The sequence below is a fragment of the Aptenodytes forsteri genome, unplaced genomic scaffold (genome assembly GCF_000699145.1).
Source record: "Aptenodytes forsteri isolate BGI_AS27 unplaced genomic scaffold, ASM69914v1 Scaffold108, whole genome shotgun sequence".
NCBI lineage: Eukaryota > Metazoa > Chordata > Aves > Sphenisciformes > Spheniscidae > Aptenodytes > Aptenodytes forsteri.
In genome coordinates, this window is record NW_008794448.1 from 4812154 (window position 1) to 4834442 (window position 22289).

The 22289-nt window shown below is 38.7% G+C and overlaps 1 protein-coding gene across 1 annotated transcript in view; it reads left to right on the top strand.

Moving 5' to 3' along the window:
- Nucleotides 1–22289, top strand: part of AKAP6 (A-kinase anchoring protein 6) — a 236437-nt gene that overhangs the window by 47775 nt on the left and 166373 nt on the right. Inside the window, 1 exon segment of the mRNA XM_009290373.1 lies at nt 1068–2867. Within this exon segment, the coding sequence (XP_009288648.1) occupies nt 1068–2867 (1800 nt within the window).

The following is a 22289-nucleotide window of genomic DNA, read 5'->3' on the forward strand; positions in this document are numbered from 1 at the left end:
TCTAGATAGTTTCATGGAGTTACTTAAGATGTACACCAGTGTAAATAAGAACAGAAATTGTTTCAGAATTATTTGATCAGGTTTCAAATTACGTGCTGCAATCTGGAAATAGTTGAGGCCTGCCTAGGTGTTAGAACATTAAATCATCTACTAAAAATATGCTTATAAACTGTTGACGAAACATAATTTTGCTGTGATTGTTATACATCAGGCTGCTTTTGGATCTTAATGTAGTCAGATTTTTTTAGTGTCCTTCAAATGAGTCACCAAATATTTATAAATATTAATTTGACTTTGATCTTTTTCAGGTGGCAAATCTCATTTGCCACCTGAGATGGTCTCCTCTGGCTATGTCTGTGTTTCTGAGACTGAAGGACTTCCATTAAGAAGATGCTGACAAGGGGACATGGCAGGCAGGACGTTTAGGATTCCCGGCTACAGTTTCTTTTCCTTAGGCTGTTCTCCATTTGTGCTCCAGATATCCAGCAGATAAATCCTCAGTTGGTAATGGTACAAAAAAGTGAAATGTAGTTAGCAACCTCTATCTCATAACTATGGGAAGAAATGTCTGTCATTGCTAGATGATGCTTGGAAACAACATTCTAGCAATCAACTAAAAGATCGTAGAGCAGCACGGATTTCCGAGAACACAAGATTAACAAGGTGGCTGATATACTCAGCAGTCCCCAAGATCCCCTCCCTCCTGTTTGAGGTAGTTAGTACAGGAAATACTATGAGTCTGTTGTATAGAATTTCTGAGTTCCCCCTGCAGAGTAAGTAGAACTGAGAGCAGAATTTAAGGAGGAGAATACCAATAGAAAATTGAGTTGCCATTTTTAGGTAACGTTGCATCAGACAGCATTTTTCAGTTTACTGCCATTTTTAATTCCCAAATACTTCAGAATGGTTTGCTCATCTACAGGGTACTAGAAAAACAGGCAGGTCAGTGATGAATGCTTTTCTAGATGTTAGACAGTGAAACATAGAAGCTGATAGTTCATTAGTTTGTGTGTGCTGTATATGAAAATTAATCTTCTAAATAAGTACCATTTCTTTGTCTGTTTCAGGACCGTCTTGACTCTTTAACTGAAGTTGATGATTCTGGACAGTTAACCATCAAATGTTCTCAAAATTACTTGTCACTGGATTGTGGTATTACTGCATTTGAACTATCTGACTACAGTCCTAGTGAGGATTTGCTTGGTGCTCTGGATGATATGACCTCCAGCCAAGGGAAAGCAAAATCATTTGAATCCTGGAACTACAGTGAGATGGATAAGGACTTTCCAGGACTTATCAGAAGTGTGGGTTTACTTGCAGTAGCAACCGATTCCATTGCTTCCCAGTGTAATGAAGCATTAAATGAGAAAGAAACCCACGTACCTCTTTCAGAAGAAGATGGAGGAGAAAGCAAAGACAGGAAAGCATCACATGATCTCTCACTAGTGTCTCCTTCTGCGAACTCCTCTCTTTCTAAAGGACCTTGCTCTGAAGACGGTGTTTTACCTACTGACAGCAAACCAGTTTCCACATTAAAGAAACCAGAATGCAATCTTCCACAGCACACCAGTGAAAAAATCAAACACTCTCACTGTGAAAACTCAACTCCTAAGAGGTCAATAAGAGACTGCTTTAACTATAATGAAGACTCCCCTACGCAGCCTACATTGCCAAAAAGAGGTCTATTTCTGAAAGATGATGTGTTTAAAGATTATATGGAAGCCAATGATTTAAAAAGGCAAATCTCTCAGATAGTTAAAAATGAAATAAGTAGAAGTACACCCTCACTGTTAGATCCACCAGACAGGTCCAAGCTTTGCCTGGCTTTACAGTCACCCTACACTAACAGTCCATCTGCAGTTAGTCAGTCATATGATTGCTTAAATATAATAGGTGATAGAAATCTTGAGTACACAATAAATAATCACTTTAAGGACAGTCCCATAAGTCTGGGGAAGTCTACTTTCTACACCTGTAAAGAAAAATCAAAGCACAAGAAGTCTCACGACGCTCCAGAGAAAGTGAAAACTGGCAGAACACCTGGAGGTATGTGTAAAACAGCTCCACCAATACAAGTCAAAAAAAGAGAACGTTCTTCTCTACAAAATGGAATTACTTCTCATAACTCTCAGTCTCTGGAGGAGACAGAAACAGATTCTTCTGCATCATCAGATTCTTGTAACCAGAGAGACCCAAATGGGCAACCAAATGGGCAATCACAAGGTAAAACTGAGCCTTTTAGTTCACCTACACGTAGCCAAAAGAGTGCTTCCTCAGCTGGTTCTGAGCTTACCAACTCATCACCTCTTCTACTGAGAAGAAAGAATAATGAAAGCTTCTCCTCAACACCAAGCAATACTCAAAAAACCAGTAAAGATGGTGAGGTCTGGTATGGCTCTGATGAATATTTAGCACTTCCTTCACATCTCAAACAGACTGAAGTATTAGCTTTAAAACTAGAAAATTTGACAAAGTTGCTGCCCCAAAAGCCCCGAAGAGAAACCATTCAAAACATTGATGACTGGGAACTGTCAGAAATGAACTCAGATTCAGAAATGTATCCAACGTACCAGACAAAAAAGCACAAAAAAATGGGTAGAATTTCACCAAGCTCTTCAAGTGATATAGTGTCCTCCTTAGGTGATAGTATTGAATCTGGGCCTCTCAGTGATATTCTCTCTGATGAAGATCTTTGTATGCCTGTGTCTTGCATTAAAAAATACATTGAAGAAAAGTCAGAAAGGACTGCTGTCACTCAGCCCACTGAGAATGAGACTTCTGCCTCAAATAAATCAGCTTTAATTCATCAACTGATGCAAGATATACAACATCAAGAGAATTACGAAACCATATGGGAAAAAATTGAGGTAAGGCAATAATTCTGTGTTTTTGATAAGCCTATATATGGATATGGAGCTGTGGGCAGGGGTGGAGTTGCTTTCTTGTTTTCTTTTAATGATGAAGAGTCTCATCTAGTGACTGCTAGAAGAAGAGAACAGCAGTGATCGTTGTAATTATAATAGAATGCAGTTAACTTTAACTATACAGAATTTGCCTACATTATTTTACTTACACCAATGCCTTTAAACTTGGCAAAACATTATTTTATCAACAGAGCTTCTCTTTGCCAAGATCAAGTACGTGATAAGTTATTTTTTGGATGAAATGAAAGATAAACATTGGAAAATCAGGGATCTTTGTTGTTTTTGAATGAAGTTATACTTAATATCATCTGCCTTTTTTCTTTATAAAAAAGAATTGCTTTAGTCCAAGAATAGAGGAATCGTTTTCTCGATTCCTGTCATATGTATAATAACCACATTTCTTTTTAATCAGAAGGAAGTTCTCTTCCCTTGCAGGGATTATTTTCCCTCCAGTATTGGTGGAACTAAGCATAACATCTTTTTTTTTTTTTTTTTTTTTTTTTTTAATAATCCTTCCTTCCTAAAGAATGGCAATTTAATAGTGCAATATGCTAGAGCAATAATGGCAATATACTATATCCATTAAATCAGATGAGATAGGATTTCATTCTTGGCTTCTGGCATCACTTCTTCAGAAGTAACTCTTCTTTATAAAGTGGAAATATTTGCAGTAGTTAACACTATGAGAGAACTTTTCGAGAAAAAAGATAAACTTTGGAAAGGGAGGTGAATTTGAATGAATAATCAAATAAGGACCTAGCCATCTCAATAATATAATTATTAGCTTACATTCATAGTAAATTTTTGTTTCCATTTTCTGATGGGTTTGTCTTCCTGGCCATTGTAGAGGAGAACTCTCCTATTCAGAACACTTCCTGTCCATCCTCAATATAGTTTAGTAAAATGGCTGCCAGAAAAGAAAGCTCCATCTCTACTAGATTTCAAAATCCTTTAAAATTCATGAAATATGCATTAAAGGGTGATCTTGGCATCTAAATGCTAAATCTGGTATCTGCATTATCTTCTGCATTATCAAGCTCCATAAGAGCTAAGAAAAAAGGACTTTGTTTTATAACTTCAGTAAATGCTTCGTACAATGTGTGATTTCTATAACTTTTGAAGACATTGGAAGCATTATGACTAGTAGAAAAGTAGTTGAGCTAGAGATGTTTGAGTATCAAGTCAGGGTAGAAAACACAGAAAGAGAAATTTCTTCTTAAACAAAGGAGGGAGCAGCAGCTGTCAGCCTTGGAACAGTCAGGTCTGAAGGGCAGCGCTTAGTGATTCAAGTTGTCCCCTCCATCCTGATGGCTGGGGGTTGTCTTCCAGACTGATGAAAAAACTGCCTTCGTAAGTGCAAGCTGTTTCTGTGCTTAAGTTTATGTAGTGCTGAAAATTAGTCCAGATGAAACTGACATATACAGAGCCCTTCATTCTGTGCAAGCAACAAATCCCAGCAAAGCTGCTTGTGTACACGTAAGATGCTGTCTTTCAAATGATACTACAAGAGCCTGTTGAAGGAATGGAATTGTTGAGTGTCTAGGGACCAGCTCCCTCCACTAGACGCTGACTAGCATCCTTTTGGCAAGAAATAGGTGACAGAGAAACTTTTTGCATCACCCTCTCAAACCGTCATGTTTATTTTTCTCAAACTTTTTGAAAAGGTAATTCTCTTTTTGGGGGTCATCTGTCTTTGTATGATTCCCTGCAGCTGCAGTTCAGTCCTGCCATGATGGAGGAATAAGAACCAGCTGTAACAACTGGCTGCAGCTGTAAACACCTGCTTCCTCTCCATACACATCCTCTCCTCACCTCCTCTGGAGAGTGGATTGAGCTCCTGACAGCAATTAAAGGTAGTTAGCTGTTCTCTGGCCAGAGTAAACCCTTCTAGCTGTTGATTACAGCTGCCACTCTTGTCCTTGACGAACTTTGCTACCGCTGATGCTGCTTTTTCTATAATTTCTCAGTGTTCCTGGTTGTGATGAATGTTTGGGAAACATTGATCATGGAGTTTGAAAATAATCTTATGAAGTATGTTGTGGGAAGGGGCTCAGAGTAGAAGAGAAGGGCTTTAAACAGAAAGACCAGATGCAAAGAGCACTGCTAGGAAGAGAGCTAGCTCAGAGACCCATGCCCTTAAAAGCAGCACACAAGAAAGTTTCATATTTATTTCATGCAGAAAGGTGTATGCTAGCTACACAAAATGGCTTGAAAATGTACTTCCTGAATGGTGAATAAAAATAATCAAGAGAAAAGTTTTGAAATGTTTTGCAAAGCAATTATAATATTATAATATTTTTAAGAAATATAAGGTTTTCACAAGCTGCTTATTTACCTGCTATTTACTACCAACAATTTTTCCATTGTTGCTAGTAATGATATCTTCTGCTTGTAAGACCAGTGAAGAACCCATTTTTCAATACAGGAGCTCTTACCAAGGTAAATCCTGCCTCAGTAACACTATGGTGCCTTGCTGAGGTACTTTAATTTGACATAAGTAATAGAAAAGTAGAAAATTCCTCCCTTATGTGATGTTATGAAGTATTGTAAACAAAATCTAACTAAAAATACCATACCTGTGTCCCAACTGAGTCCTTTGTTTTGCTAGATCTCCTGTTTCATAATTCCCTAAGCAGAGTATTAAAAGTGTGCCATTGCTTTTGTAATTATCATCATTTGGCATTTACATTAATTCTGTTATTTAAGAAAAAGTCTCCAACTCAAAAAGAAGTTTCCTAATTGCATGAATACATGTCTTAGCAATAATTCAATAGTACTTTTGTTAGCGGTAGTTTTGTGCTAAAGAAGTCAGATCTGAAATGAGAACTTAATTAAGGACAGAAAAAGCATGCTCATGCCCATTAGTAATCCAGTTACACTGCTGCAAATGTCTAGCCTAATATATTTTATTTATAGAGATTGTAAAACAAAACTAAAATAACTCAACCTTTCATTTTGGGATAACAACAGCTTAGAAACGACTGGCAGCCTCAAAATAATTGAAAGTCATATTTTAGCTAGGTAATAGGGCAAACAAGGAAGTTTCAGTATTTTATTATGATGGGAATAATTCTGAATTAGTATAAATCTGGTAATATCTTGATAGTAAGCGATTTGCTGAGCATATGCTAAAGCATTTATTGGAAGCCTTATTCATTTCTCAGTTACATGGAGGATAGTCGTATGCAGAAAGTGATAAAATGTAGTTTTTCATACCTGCAAATTATGCAGATGTCCTTGCATGGGTATTATTGTGCTGTTAATCTATCTGTCTACCTGCAAACAGAATTCTGCTTGACTGGCCCATTTGCTGTTACATAGGATCACTTTCTTGCTTTGCAATAAATATTGCATACTCTTGCCATATTTTGCCTCACACTGCAGCTAATTCTTTGGCACATGCTTCTTGTGCCTTTAGTATTGGGTACCTCCATTCTGGGGTACGTAACAATTTCTGTGGCAGTTCCTTGTATGTTTCAGAAATTACTTTTTGGAGTTAAATGTGACGACGAGTGATACCAAATTCTGAATGTTCCTCTTATTGTTAAAGTATAGTTCAGCTTTTAGTACCTACCCAAATGAATTTTTAGAATGCAGATTAAGCTCTGTAGTTTCTGTTATACTAACTGGAGGGGAAAAAGATATAACAACATCATTCTCACAGGTAAAATCAATAGAGTTCTTCGCTATAAGAAGATGGCTGATTGTCACTTCTCATATGTAACACTAGGACTCCATAGTATCAATTTCAGAAAGCTTTAAGGTTTACTTTCTGTAAGAAAACTAAGTTTTCCTTAAAATCATACTAATAATTGGGTTGGGTTTTTTTTCCATTTTTATGTACAAACTGAAAAATTGGAAGAAAAAACTGATCTTGGGCTGATCTAATGACAGTGCATTTTCAGTCATGTGAATAAAATAATAACAACAATAAAAACCTTGTTCAGGCAGTTTTATCTCCTTCTCTAGAAAGCAATACTAGATTGACTATACTGAGATCCTTGTGCTGTAATCTGTGGTCACTGATAATCCCGTCTACTTGATTTTGAGGGCTCTATTACAAAGGGTAGAAATGTAACCATTTGCAAGACACTCCATTTAAATGAAGATGTGTTTGCTTTGCAGGCCCCAGGGTTAATTGTATGGAGCAGATTGCCCATTTTTTCCTGTTATACAGACTTACAGCTTGTTTTATCGCAGGCTCCATTTCTGTAAGAGGCAGCTGAATTTCCTCTGCAAGAAGCAATTTGATACCTATCGATCCCATCTTTTTAGCTTATCACATTTCATGAATTTGCAGTCAACTCCATTGGCTCTGTATTTTGTCTGGGGAGCCCAGTCAGCCTTGGCACTGGTTACCCACCCTCTTCATGCGCTAAGGGAATAAAATAATGCTGCTCTGCATGTTTTTCTGCTGTGGGTTAGAGCATGCCCCAGGGATCCTACAGCAAAGAGCCAGAAAAAAGATTTTGCTGCCCAGTCAGGGACCCCCTCACCCTCATGCAACCATTTATCCCCTCTGAACCCAAGATGCCTCAGTGGAGCAGGGATTAAGGGCCCCTTTTCCAAATTATTGGAGTAACGGGAATAATTTTCCTGTCTAGGAGGAACTAAGGATCAGTGCAGTCTACAAAGGAGGGTGCAATACCAGAGCTAAACTTGTTAGTGTGACAAATAGCTTGTGCGTTTGCGTGGGAAAGATTTGCATTTTTAGAGGGTAGTCACAAAAGGTGACTAAACAGTAGGCTTCTGCAAATGGTTAATGGACTTGGTAGAGCAAGTTTTTACTGGAGATATGGCTGGGAGTCCATTTGGGCAGTGGAGAGCCAGTTGATTAGAAAATATTTGGAGAACTAACACAGGGGAAAGAATTTGTGTTGTTTAGATTGAAAGGGGACAGAGTTGCTTCTAGGCAGAGAATGGACTGAAAACACACCAGTACAGTTAAGGTAGAAGCTGGATTGCTTTAGGGGAAGCAAAGTTTATTTCTGTTTGGAGGTGATTTTCATGATTAGGGGGGAAAGCATGCATAGAGGATAAATGAAGTTTGGGCTGTGGGGTTAAGGTAGTGAAAAACTAATAGGAACTGATAACGCTGATGGGGCTTGGTAACAAAGAAAAAACATAGAACCGAAATCAGTAATGACAGAACGGGTGGAAAAAGCAAAGACAATCAACAGGACACAAGACTGGCTTATTTTGGATTACCAGATAAAGGATTTTTAAAGTGTTGTAGTGCTCCCCTCAGCCCTCTTGCTTTCAATAACTTAGTAAGAGTGTTTCTAATACTGACCCTCTTAAAATAAATGGATTGCATATTTTTCCTAATAGAGTGCTTTCCAACATTTGTTCATCTCTGAATCTTACTCATACTGCTTCATACAATTTAGGTTGAAATACTGCTCTTGGTTGATGACCAGTTTATAAAAAACGAGTGAAAGAGGTATCAGATCCAGAAATTCCTTGGCAACTCTGCAGTTTTCTCAGCAGTCTTGCTGCTTTGTGCAGCATAATTGAAAATGTCACTACACATTTTGTACTGAGAGTCAAGTTTGTGCTTTGTTGTTTTGAGTCTGATGATACTCCCCTGCTTTGAAAGCCCATCCCTCAGGTTTTTTTAACCTTAGCTGGTTAAACTATTATTAAGCAGCAATGTAGTATACATATGGAACTCTCACTTTTACTCAGACAAATACTTCTTTGCTAGAAGATGATATTGAAATACAGTGAACCTTCTGTTCCTCCAAAACAGTGAGTTCCTAACAGTTTGCTTGAATTTTAAACAGCTCCTCCAAGTACATTCACTTTTCTTTGGCATTTGCTTTACCACAAATAGTCTGAGCAAGTTTGCCACCAGCAATCTTTGCAAAACCAGCAAGTTCTATGTAAGCTGTGCAAATTCTGAATTTATAACTTTACATCTAAAACTGACTGCAGGAATTATGCTTCCTTAATGAAACACATCTATTGTGAAGCACATGCTTGTTCAGAACTGTTTGAATTTCCAGAATGATTTGGCAGTGAGCAGTTTTAGATCAGGGATTTTTTACATTCAGTATTTGGCAAGTCATTCCAAATAATTTGGGGGCGGGGAAGAGAGAGAAGGAGAGAGAGAAATAGAAAAAATCTGCTCACAAATAATTTTAGTAGCATTGATTTGAGGGTATGTCTTTGCTAGTATCTAGAACTGATTGTAAGGGATATGTCTACATCCAATGTTTGGCTCGCATCTGATGTGAGACCTTTGGCTGTAAAACCCCTCCCGATTCTCTCTTCTTGTGTACATAGTTGGATACCACATCTCAGCTCAGGGATGGCTACTAGCAGCTTAGATAAACCGAGGAACAGCTGCTTTTGCATACATGATTCTGTGAGCCCTCCTCTTCTATTCTAATGCAGTCACTCAGATCAGCTTTAAGTGACCGCTGGCTTTACAGCCCAGAGTCATGTCTTAATCATCTGTATCACAGCCTAGCCACAAGCCTGCACCAGAGCCATCCACATTATTTACTTGTGAACTGGAAACTCTCTAGAAGTTGGTCAAGGATTACTTCTTACCTTCTGGATCTCTGCTAATAGGCAAAAGGGTGCAGCAGAGCTGAAGATGGAGAGAGGGAATGGTAAGACTGCAGGAGGTGGACTTCCTGCTCTCACTGTAGCAAAGGACAGGCTCGAAGGTGAGCAGTAGGTGCCAGGTGACCTACCTGGAAAGCCAATAGAGGCTCCAGATTTAAAAGGGACACAGTGATAACTTGGAGAACTAATCAGTATCTACTTTAAGACGATCTCATGATCGACTCCTTTCTATCAGTGCAGAGACAATCTTTATTGCTTGGAATTGTTCAGTGCTTTCAGTTCTCTCATGGAAGTAGGGAAATGCAGTCAGAAACCACTGAAATAGGTTTGGAAGCTTTCAGTGATGGCACTAGCTTTCAAAACACGGACAGAAAGAGTCAAATTGCTATTGGGAACGTACTTCAAGGTGCGTATGGCGGTTTAAGAGGAATCTTCTTGTTGTTCAGGACTGAATCCTCTATAACTGCTGTCTTACAGGGGGCAGGTACTGGGGAGAGGGTTGTTTTTTTGTGAAAAGTTTGAGATAACTTCTGAGCTACCCTGTTAACTAGTTACTGTATTGATTTTAGGGCTCCTTGAAATGCCACCATTAGTAAACAGAAAACTATTGAATTTAAAATTGTGTTTTCTAATATTCCCTTCAATATGGTAAATATGGAGGGGTGAGAGAGGATGCTCATTGCTTTATATTTTCATAGTGATATGCCTTTCCCAATGTTTTAAGGTCTAGCTGTTCTGTTACATAATATACTTAGGCTCTTGGATACTTATGTTTTATGTATCTTCTGCAAGGAAGTACAGGATATTCCAGAAAGAAACAGTATACCAAAATCATCATGCTCTATTCTAAATATTTAATTATTTAAATAATACATTGCTACTAACTTCTACCTAAATCAAATTCCAGTCTATCTACTGTTGTTAACGCATCATTGCCTTAAAACGTGTACGTGCTGGAGATGAGTCAGAACAAGAGAAATGTTCAAGGTCTAGAGAGGATTAACCTGAGAAGAAAGATCAAGTCCACTTATGTAAGATTATTGCATAACTCCTCAAAATATGTTCATATCTTTTTCTTCTTCTGTATCTTTATATGTTTTGACAGTAACTGGTTTTTGTTCCTTCATCCTTTCCGGTATGTTATGATCAGGAATGAAACATTAAATCATGCTGACTCTTAAATCATAGTTGTCATCATTAGGCATCAGAGTGAATATAATTTGTGGTAAATATGGACAGGAAACTGTCTCCCAGAGGCTTGTTTCAGACTGTCTGTATACTTATGCAGGTATTTGAAAGCTATCTCTTGAAAGCAACCAGAAAGGCAAAAAATTGTTTTCTCATCCTTGCTTTAGGTTTTGGAGCACAGATGATAATCCTCACAAACAGCTCAGCTGTCCTTAGCAAATCAAACTGGAATCTTATCTGAATATTCCTTTATTGTTAGTAAAGACTTATTTTGAACACTGATTCTCATGTGGGTCAAGTAAGGTTACCAGAACGAGGGCTAGATTTGCCTCTGGTTTCCCTTGGCAATATTGAGAAACTCTCCAGGCTGACAGAGGGAGAACCAACAAGCAAACAGATTTTTGGTAGTAGACAGTGTAGATGTTCATGTCACAGTAACTTAATATTACTAATTGTTTTTTCCCTCCTGATGCCAGCATCTGACTACATGAATGTTTCCTCATTGTGCTGTACAAGACTAAAGACACACAAGGTAATTTAAAATGTAAATCCTGCTGCACTGTTAGCAGCAACTGAACTATAGCAGCTAGCATAAAACTGGCCCAGGTAAGTCCAAACTAGGGTCAACCTCATCCATGCTTTGCAGTGCAAATCTCCTACAGCTCTCTTGAGGTACAGAAAACCAGAAAAAAATAGTAAATTTGTTAGAAACAGCAAAGCTTTTGGGGTTAAAAATAAAAAATAGGAAGACAAAACAAAAAAGACCAGAGATAGTTTTTATTATATTCTGTAAACGTATCCAAATTTTAGGATGAAAAAAGTAAGTCAGAATTAGGGTCTAAAGAGGGTGTAAAGGAATGCCCACTAGAGACCACTGAAAAAATAAACTATCTAAAAGAGAATGTAGATGAGCTAGGAGGCAAAAGAAAAGCAATTAATGGAGGAACTAATAGTGACAGGATTTCTTTGGAGGCTGCAGGTGAACGAGAATCGAGTGCATAACAGGAGGCTAAATTAGGAAACTAGAGGAATAATAATGGAGTAAAGAAAAGAGGTGGTGAATCTTAATCTCTCCTCGCTGCTGCCATATTTAGCGAATAGTGGCAATCACCATTTTCCCTGTTTTTAAACTCAGAAATTTTAAGTGCAAAACAAGTTAATGGGTCAAAGAATTATAGTATCTCTTGTGAGCCGACAGACTTAATCTCTGCTGACCAATTCGCCTTGAATAATAGGAAATGCTGAATTAAACGTTCTGATTTTGAGGGGCAATCGTGGTCATTATTTCTTAAGTCATGTCAATGATACAGCAGAGGTCAATATATTTAGCAGTTACCCACAAGCAAATAGCATCTGTTCTATTTTAGTAAAAAGTGGCTTTTTCCTTCATTTTGGAAAACTTTTAGACATGGTGATATATCGCCCTCTTGAGGCCAGAACTTGTTGCTGCACCTGTTTTACAGAAATTTTTTTTAAATTTGCTTCTCAAATGAACGAGACTCACAACTTTACAAACGTAGTTGTTAGAAATGCAGAGATTAAATAAATTATAACCTAGAATCTTTCCTCCTTATGAAGATCTTTTTTGCTTTAGTGTAGTCTCCAACAATTTTTTTGGCTATGAATTTTATTCCAACAAATTTAATGTTGACATACTGTTCTGATTTTAAAAAGTAGTAATGTGTGTATGCCAATTTATTAAACTTTTAAAAAATATAACCTGCATGTGCACGTCTACAGATTTTGTGAAATATATTAAAAAAAATAAAACCTATCCTCTGCAAAAAATTTAGAGATGTTGTCTCCCTGCAAATATAACTGCCATTTTTATTATTATTTAGAGAACTATAGTTATATTATTTTAAAAAGCAGTGTTTAATCCTGCTTTGTGACCATCAGGCCAAGAATTTAGTGGCTTTCTTCCTTTATCTATCCCTTACTGGCTAACTTACTGAAAATGTTATGTAAAAAATAATGAATTTAGTTTTTATTTAAAAGGTACTGAAAATCCTGTGGAATTAATTTTGTGCCATTGTGTAAAGGTATACAATTTGCCTAATTTAATTCTTTTAACATGATTTGTTCTTTGTCTGGGAAAAGGTAAAATTTTTGGAAGTGCACAAATCTCTGTTTAATTGACATCATGACATAGGGCCGCTTTGATTTCAGGCTACAGGAACAACCATAGTGTATGTGTATCACGTGCACATTTCAAGGAATTAAATGCTGGGGAATGAGGTTCATTTCTAGCGACTATGAGATCAAAGAGTAAAGAAATGTTGGGACCAGTTAGGGGAGGTGCCAGCGTGGCTCCATTCGAGCGGCCTCCAGCGCTGCCCAGCACACGTGCAAGGTAGCAGCTGACTATCGGCAGAAATAACAGCTGTACAAGGGCGTTCCACCCCCAGTCCACTGTCTGAAGCCCAAATACTCAGGGTATGCAAACAAAGGAATGATGGCCATCCATAATTCTTCAGAGCAGAATAAAGCTGTATACTAATATATTACAGAGGCCATTATATGGAAAAATTGCAAATGAGGATTAGTTCATCTTTTGGATGCAGTTCAGCTCATAACCGATACATACATTAGCTGTAAAACAATCTGAAAATAAGGTATGTTGCCAACACAACATTTAAAATAATTATATGAAGAGGCAATGCAGTGCTTCCAAGTACCCTTACATCACTGTAAGTTGCTTCAACATCAATAGTTATATTGGCAGCATTTTTAGAAAAAGCGCATCAGACAACTAGCTTCACTGAAAATGAAGATACTGATTATAGACTCACATTATCCACAGAGTTTGGATCAAGGTTGCTGCATAACAAACATTTCATACTGAAAGAAAGGGGACAGTTCTGATCGGGAGATTTGATTTTAGGTTTATCTGTAGAATAAATAACAAATTTGCACTTATGAACAACAGGTCCTGAACTAACTTCTACATTTTCTATTCTAGTTTAGAGTTGCTTAGAGTGGACAAAAAAAGAAACCTGGGACTGTGAAATAGATGTGAATATACTGCAGCATTGTGCCACTATCCTTTAAACAGAACATAGCAACTCATTTTGGTGCCTGGTATTTTTACCAAAGACAGGCCCCTCTCCTGTGCTGTGCTCAGGGTCCCTCCAGAATCCAGACACTCCTTCCAGCTGCTGTTGCGGAGTTGAAATCCCCCTTTCTGGGAGTTACTAGCATCATCTTTCTTAGCTCAGGCAGATTTATTTGCTGTTCTTGTCCTTCCCTTGATACATCGCTGGCTACAAATTTCTGGAGACATTGTGTTCATAACTTGCTCCCTGGTTTACCAGCTGAGTGAAACAAGAGTATGTGACCTAAAAACATTCACATCTCTTAGCTGATCTCTAGATATGGCAAGTCTTTGACTTAGACAGGGTCACGTAAGGGTATAATCTAAAAAGGCCTCAGTTTAGGATATGTGATGCTGTGATACATAAAAGAAACTTAAAACTTATCCTGTACTAGAAGATGTTTTGGGCACCTATCTTTATTCCCTGGCTGCTGCTTAGGCCTCTTGGATTTTATGTAGAGAAGAAATGACTCAGAAAAAAGTTATTTTAAGAGTAGTGAGAGTTTCTGTGAGACATGACCAATAACAAAAGGCATCGCTTTTTGTGAATAAATATATTTTCAGAAATATATAAATATATTTTCAGAAACATGTTCAATCCTAGTAGTATAATGAACTTCAAAGACCAGATATGGATGATCATTCAAAAGTTTGTACATTACTCAGCTCACAATATCACGGTTGCTGACTGTTCTGCTTTTCACTCTAAGAGCTTTTGCCTGCCTGTTTTATTGCCAATGACCCAAAGAACATCAAACTTTTTTTTTTAACTAAATAAAAAGAACAATCTTGTCCTTTGCTTATATTTCCTCCTCCTCTATTTTCCTCCCTGTTTATGCCCCATTTCCTTATTGTCTGTTCTTCCTTCCTGTTTCTGTCTCATTTTCAGGGCTCTTGGTATCCTTTAACTCCTGTGTTTCTCCTTTCTCCTGCTTTTACTATTCACTCCATAGTTTGAATATTGTTTCCTTGGGAACCTTTTCCCAGTCAACCTCAAAATTTCACACAGACAAGGGATGCTGAATGAGATGAGTGCTAGACACATGTGAATACAGATTTACACTGCAGAGGTTTTCTGACAAAAGCCAGTACTGATTAGAACAGTGGAAAATATTTACTTCTTTAACCAATATATCTGTGTCTGCATAACCCAGTGGCGATAAAACTTATTCATGTAAAAGTGGTGGGTTTTTTGTCATTATTACTTTCATCAGTTTGAGAGGATGCTTTAGCTTGCACAAGAACGGTTTTCAGGCGGTATAAATTGTCTCCACGAGAGGGCTTGCGCAGGCTGCGTTCCAGCAAGCGCGTTCTTTCCGAGGCCAGGCTGCAGCTCGGTCTTTGCCGCTGCCATCCAGCACTATGGCCTGACGTGGAACTTGAACAATTTGAAATACTGCCTCGAAAATAACTAAGATTCAAATTAGTATGCATGATAACTTAGGAGACAGATAAGCAAAATTATTTTCTGTCATCTAGAATGTGAAGGCGTATGTAAAATTTTTCCATTCGAAGAAGGATATGCTAATTTACTTATTTACTTGATTCCCAGGAATGCTTTGAATATCACACCACTTTTGAGATACAGCACTGGCCTCCCATATTTTCTCAGCATGAACTCTGCCCTCGTCTGAATGAATGCAGGAGGCCTAAAACCTTATCTGGCCTTGTGCCTGTTAACATTACATCTCAGGTAGAAAGCACGGCCGTGTCAGTATGAGACGAGATGAGCAGCCATTTTGTATGCCCGGCATTACTGCCATCAGAGCAGATGGCATCTCTGGAGGTTTACAACCAATCCATATTGCTGTTAAGTTCATACCAGATGATTCTTTAAATGATGGATGAATTAGTCTTCCCTTTCCCCTCCCTTCTCTCCACCAGTCCTTCTACTCTTGAGCACTTGCAAAGTCACAATGGCGCTGGCCTTTCCTATGCTGCTATATAACATTCATATGCATAGCTATCTTGGCCTCAGGGCTACATGGATCTCTTCTCCCCAGCAGTGTCCTTCCAGCCCATGGATTTTGGTTCTGTGGTTCTAGGAGTTCACTGATCCTTCAAAAGGCTGGGGGAAATGTTACCAGTGGTGTTGGAAGCTTGTCTGCTATCTAAAAATATACCTCTCAGGAACAGGGTTTAGGAAGCATTTGGCTTACTTTTCCTGTATCTATCTTTGCCCCACAGTCAATCTGCTGATAGTAAGAATGTCCCTTTTTAGATCCTGTAAGTTTCAAATAGCAGTGGAGGCCTTGTGTAGGTGTAGTTCTTTTAAATAGAAAGTAGATCTTCACCTTGAGCAAAAGGTAAGACAAGGCATAGGGTAAAGAAAGAATTATGTTTGTGGCATCATGGAAAGGTTTAAGTAATCTACAGAGATACATTTAGGAATGATTCTTAATATTCAGATTAGCATAACCTGCTCTTTGTCTAGAAGCAGAAATAAAATCAACAGTCCCATGGGGGCAGTGAACTTTTTATTGCAGAATCAGGTTCACTGTCTTCAAATATAGTTATTTTTAATGGATTGAAAAGTAACACTTTGCACGTTTCTCTGTATCATGCTTTTTAAGCCTATCCTACCTTTATGGTTCTGGCTCTTCTACGTAGAAGGCTTTAAGAAACTGAGAACTTCTTCAAAAATCTTCTTTGCCATTCCTGCTCTAGTCAGAGTACAGTATGGAAAAATAGCTTGGAAATGTTAGCAAAATCTGTTGATTTAGTAGTGGACCAAAAGCTCTGCAAAAATTAAGAGTACCCTATCATCAACTTTTACGGACAAAGCTAGAACTGAGTTAATTTGTAGTGTTTTCCTAGGCTAGCAAGAACTGTGCTTTGTTGTCCTCACTGTTTCAAGACTAGAAGTACTCTCAGCTTTCCAGTGAAATCTCCCTGAAAAGTTGAGATATATCTGACTGGCTCTGCTTGATATAACTCTATATTTTTATACATTAATCCTTCTTGTTTTCCAGCATCAGAATGCATCCTGGGGACTCTAAAACCAGGAAAAGTCATGAGCCAGTGAACATCCTGTGCTATCGCTTTCTGTTCTGTAACTGTATAAATCATGACCGATCAGATAGATGCCCATTAGGGAAAATACATCCAATAGTAATTTCTAATTCTGTGTGTGGTAGTTGGGCACAAAGCCTGGAGGTGGCACTTATGAAAAATTTCAGTAATTTAACAGTTGGTCTTAAAAATGCTTAACTATACAGTATAAAGTAGAAGACGAAGATGTGTCTTTACATGGATGTCCACTAAGAAAAGTTTTTAATCTTTATCTTTTCCCTGTTTGGAGGGAACAGTTAAGTCACACATTCTTATAGGCTGGGGTTGCTGAGTAAATGTGGCACTTCTTTAGCAGAAAGCTACTAAGTTCTATTTCTGAAGTGTTTGTGAATGAATGTACCCTGAACTGCATATTAAGTATTGCCACCCTACTGATGTGTTTGGTCAGTCGTATGTTTCTGAGAGGTCATTGTCTGCCACAGAATCTTGACAATATCACACAAAGAATATTTTCCACTGTGGCATCTTGGTTCCTTGGGGATCCCTAACATCTGTACTGCTAATGGTTTTATTGTTGCCTCTGGGTCTAACTCCAATTAAATTGACCATGGCAGTTTGTTGCAGCCTCATCCTCTTGAGTACCTGGATTTCTTTGACTTACCTTTGCCTATGAAGAAAGTGCACTTTTATCCTTTTGAAAATAAAGTCCATGGGCAGGAACATGTTCCTCCTGAGACTAATATGCAAGTCCTTTTGTGTGGTTAGACAAAGGGTTTTCTTAATGCATTCTGTGATAGAAGTGCCCTTAGAGCCAGCCCATCCTTGTACACAGACCCCTCTGTGAGCTCAGTCTTTTTGTAAACTGGGAACAAACTTGACAACACTGCTGCTTGCAACAAAATTGGGCATTCATTTTTAAGCACACAGCCTCATAACCAATTCTTTTAAGAGAACTCCCTTTGTGTAATAAAAGGGAAGGTGGAGAGAAAAAAGGTCTGGGGTAGAGATTTAACAAGCACCGTTGTCTGGTGCTTCAACTCTGAGGTTTGTGGAATACAGTAGACTTGCCACCATCACTCTTAACTACCGTGGCAGACGATTTTAGTATGTTTGCATTTAACAGTTTGGCACGTCTCTTTTATTCTGATTTTAATCTTAGTTCAAGTCATTAGAAGGGCTTTGTACTTTTACAAATGCAATGATCGGAAGTGCCTTAAGTGTAAGCCAGCATGTATGTTAAATGAAAATGTTAGACTAAGAAACTGAGCGGTGTTAACACTGCACAGCTTAAAATTACAAGCCAAAAGGTATTGAAATAATTTTGCTACCTGTGCCATGTAGGTACCGTAAATCTGGGAATTTTTTTCCATAAAAAGCAAAACCAAAATTTGGCCTAGGATGAAAGCCATAAAACTTTTCATAATGGTGTTAACTGGATGCAGTTTCATCCTCTGTGTTTTATGGCATAATTTTGGCAATGTTAATGCTAGCTTCCTTAAGTGCACATGTCCAGATTCCCAATCTAAAGGAATCTCACATCAAAAAAAGTACTAAAAACATCTAAGATACTGCTGCTTTTAGTGTACCAAAAAAAATAAGAAGTTGCATTTTTTTAATATAGTAAAAATTCCATGTTTTCACATTCTTTTTTTTGGTAACCATAAATGTGCTATCTCTTAGGCTAAAGCTCAAAATTACAGAACTGGGCTTTAGTCTGTTTCCATTCTAAATGTGGTCTAATAAAAGCTGGATTTGTAAAGTGATAGCTGCAGCTGAGATGGAAACTTCCTCCTTTCCCATTCCATTCAATTAATGAAAGCTGAACTTCAAAGTCTAAATGAGATCATTTGAAGTGCTAAAATTATTGAACACCAGAACTGTTTACTTTCCTATCTGACCAAAAAAAGAGAGAGCTTGTAATGTAAAATTAAACCACTGAAATGAAGTTAGGAAACTTTAAAAGTTCTAGTGCAAGAAGTGGTTTTAGCTTAGTTGAGAGGCATTTGTGCATAATTTTAAGTGACTCACTTGATAGTCATGCATTTTTTTCATGACTGTGACAGTAAAAGCTTTTCTGGGAGGTCTTAGTTGTGTGCTGCTCAGAAAATTGCAATCCAATGAGAATATATATGTCTGAGCAACACCCCTGACAAGCTAAGAGAATATGCAGGGATATGATGAGGGACTGGAGCCTTTCTACAGTACCATAAGCACTTATGTAACCATTGCTAGTTTTGTAGTTGTTATCAGAAGTTTTTAAGTTGGTCAGCTGCTTGTTATTTTGCTGAGAGCCCATAATATTTCTCCTGGGCTCTACTTTGTCCTTTTTCGACCATGAGCATTGGCAGTGCCACCAACTCCGGGGGACCATCTAGCTAGGGTCAGTGGTACCAAAACTCCTTTGATTGACTCACTTGACGGCAGTACACATCAGCTTTGGGTCTGCTGCCGCAAACTAGGAAGTGGGAAGTTCATGGATATCTAAAGGAGGTCGGTCTTTGGCCAGAGATGGGGTAAGCTTCTGAAGCTCAATGGGAAAGGGCAGGAGGGGACTGTGGAAGCTGGAGAGACACAGGGAGCGAGGAACTCCTGGGCCGTGCCAAGAGGCAGTAGCGAGGTGCAGGTAGTGAGCACTGAGATGTGCTGAACAGTTGTTGTGAGTAGGGAGGAATATGCAAACAGGATCCCGCAAAACAGGAAAAAGGAATGGAGTCAGGCACAAACTGCTTGGGATGCCAAGGACTGCCTATTTCTGTGTTCATTTTAAGTATTTAATTTTTCTGACACACACTTGGGATAGACAGAACACATACAGTCCTATTAAATGTAATGAATTGCATGTGAGACTTGTTCGTCTGACCACTTTGGTAGGCCTTGCCACCGTGCTCCAGGGTTTCTTGTACTGGCAGCACACCACCACAGCTGCTCTCCCACTCTGTTATCCCACATGCCGGGCACAACTAGGCTGCCCAACCCAAGATCCTTTCACCAGTTGTAGTGGTTACAGGGAGCCCTGCAGCCCTGTGCAGCAGCGGGGGGATCTGTATCTTTTGTATGCCCTTATACTTCACAGAACAAGGGTGGGAGGCACACTTCCAGGTGCACCCTTCCTCAGCCCGATATCCATGCATGCCTTTGGCCTCTAAGCTGACCCATCCCTGCCCTTTTTGGGTGACTCAGCAAGTGAATTCTCATGTCTTACAATTCAAAAAATTTGAGTGTTCTGGTCATTAATGAGGAAGTCTCAGGATATTTAGTTAAATCCCATCAAATTTATTTTTAATTGTTCAGTTAATTAATTAGTTCCTTAATTCTATAGAACAACTGAATTAAGTATATTTTCATTCTATAAGACGGCAAAGCAGGCACACTGAATTACAGCTTTCCCCCCGCCAGTACTTACAATTGTCTGTCTGTTTCATTCTTACCCGTCCAGAGCAAATAGAATTAGACCACAAAAAATAACTTTGTACATGCCAAATTTCAAATGAAGCCATTTTTGCTCTAGCTTTGTTCAAGGATGTGTGATTAGAACTTTATTCCTCTCCCTAGGAAAATCTGTAAAATTGTCATAAAACAAAAGGGAAAGCTGAACGTTTTAAAGGTGAATGTTTAAAAATTTTCTGCATGGGGTATGGGAAGAGCTTTATCATTATTTGCAAACTTTACTGTAGAAGTTGCTACAAATCATCCAATAACAATCCATAAACATTTGTTTCTGCACTAAGCAGCATAGAACAAGAATAGCTTTATGCTGTGTCATGAAGGGACTTGAGTTTTTTTAGTAACATCTAGCTTGCTAGCACAGTACAAAACTATTACATTTGCAGAACTGAACCAGCTGGTCAAAAGGCAGAGACTGGATTATACTGGTGCTCCTTTTTTTCTGTTCTGTTCCCCTCTTTTCTCCCTGAGGAATTCTTGTACAGTAATTTTTAGCTTCAATGTGGCTGACTATGGGTTTTCAACTTCCAAGAAGTTTTGATGGAAAATACAATAGTTTAATTTCCCATTACCAAAGCATGAGTTGGGTAGATTTTACAGTATTTTCATTATAAGTGTGACACTGTCTAGATCAGACCCTTAAACTAATATAAATCAGCATAGCTCCACTCAAGTTTATACCTGTTGAAACTCCTTCCCACCTGAAGAATGATGAAGAAAAAAAAATCTAGAGAAAGAAAAACATAAGTTCAAACAGAAAAAGCAGAAAGGTAAGAAGTGTCTCGGAAGGGATGTAAAGTGGTTTCATGTGCATCTGGATAAAATGAAGAAAAAAACCTGAAAAATATCCTGTATTGGTTAAAATTTGTCATCCTATGAATTTTTTTCTTTTACTGGGTACTCCTGGATTTGGATTTAGGATTGTATATTAAGCCTCATCCTTTGTTTTGATATAATTTATGTTGTAATCTGTTTTTTCAAAGCGTAGTTTCATGCTCTGATGGAGTCTCACAATAGATTTTCTGTATTGTAAGACAACGTTTTTTCCCTATTATGTTTTAGAACTTATTTTGTCTAAAGCTTTTATTTGAAACACATATTCCGGGAAATATCCTAAATGATGAGAAAAGAAACTATTGTAATGCAGTTTGTGTCCCTGAGTACACGTACATCATTAATTGCATTCTGTTCCAACTAACTAGGCCATCTTGATTACGCAGCAATGACTCCGTGTTGGTCAATGTGTGGAGGGGCAGCGGCCCGTCAGTTGGCAATAAGTTATGTTTTGGACTTCCCCTCTGTTATGAGGCTTGAGGAGATTGAGGATCCGGATTTATGTTTGTGACAGGGCTACATGGACCATCGATACTGCAGATGCTCTTTCTCTAAGTATGAGAGAGCAGGCAGCCTCCTGCCTTTGGCTGCCTGGGCCAGCTGGGTCAGCAGAGCGGAACTGTTTGTACCAGACCTAGGCTACAGCTGACGGCGAGAGCTGGCCTGGATCTCAAAGCCTGTCGATAACTACGCCTTGACAAAAAGTCAAAGGCGAGAAGGGAAAGTTTGGCATCAAGAGCGAACTGTGGTCTCGTCCCTAACTTCAGAGCCGCTGCAGTTGATTGTATTTGCATAGGTTTCAATTTCCAATCTGGAGCTGCCTCCCGGGCAGGGTTGAGTCATGAAGCTGGTGGCTGGGCGATAAAGGTGGCTCCTTCCTGGCTCACGGGCATCAGGCAGTTCAAAGAAATAGGATGGAATCATAGGCACTGCTATGAAAAAACCAAACAAACGGGGCACTGTTTTGATCATTAAGTTGTGACGAAGGAAGCAGGAACTGCGTTGTCACAATTTAATCTTACATACAATTTGAGATAAAAACAGTTCTCTATTTCATGTGCCTTCTAGCGGCTTAAAACACAACGTCTGTAATTCTGCTACGATGTGCGCAGCCAGAGGCACGGCCCGCTTCTGGTTTTTGCCCCGCGGCTCCACCGAGGAGCGTGTGCCCGGCCTGCGGGGCGGCACCGCGCCGGGCCGCGTCCCGGCCTGCGGGG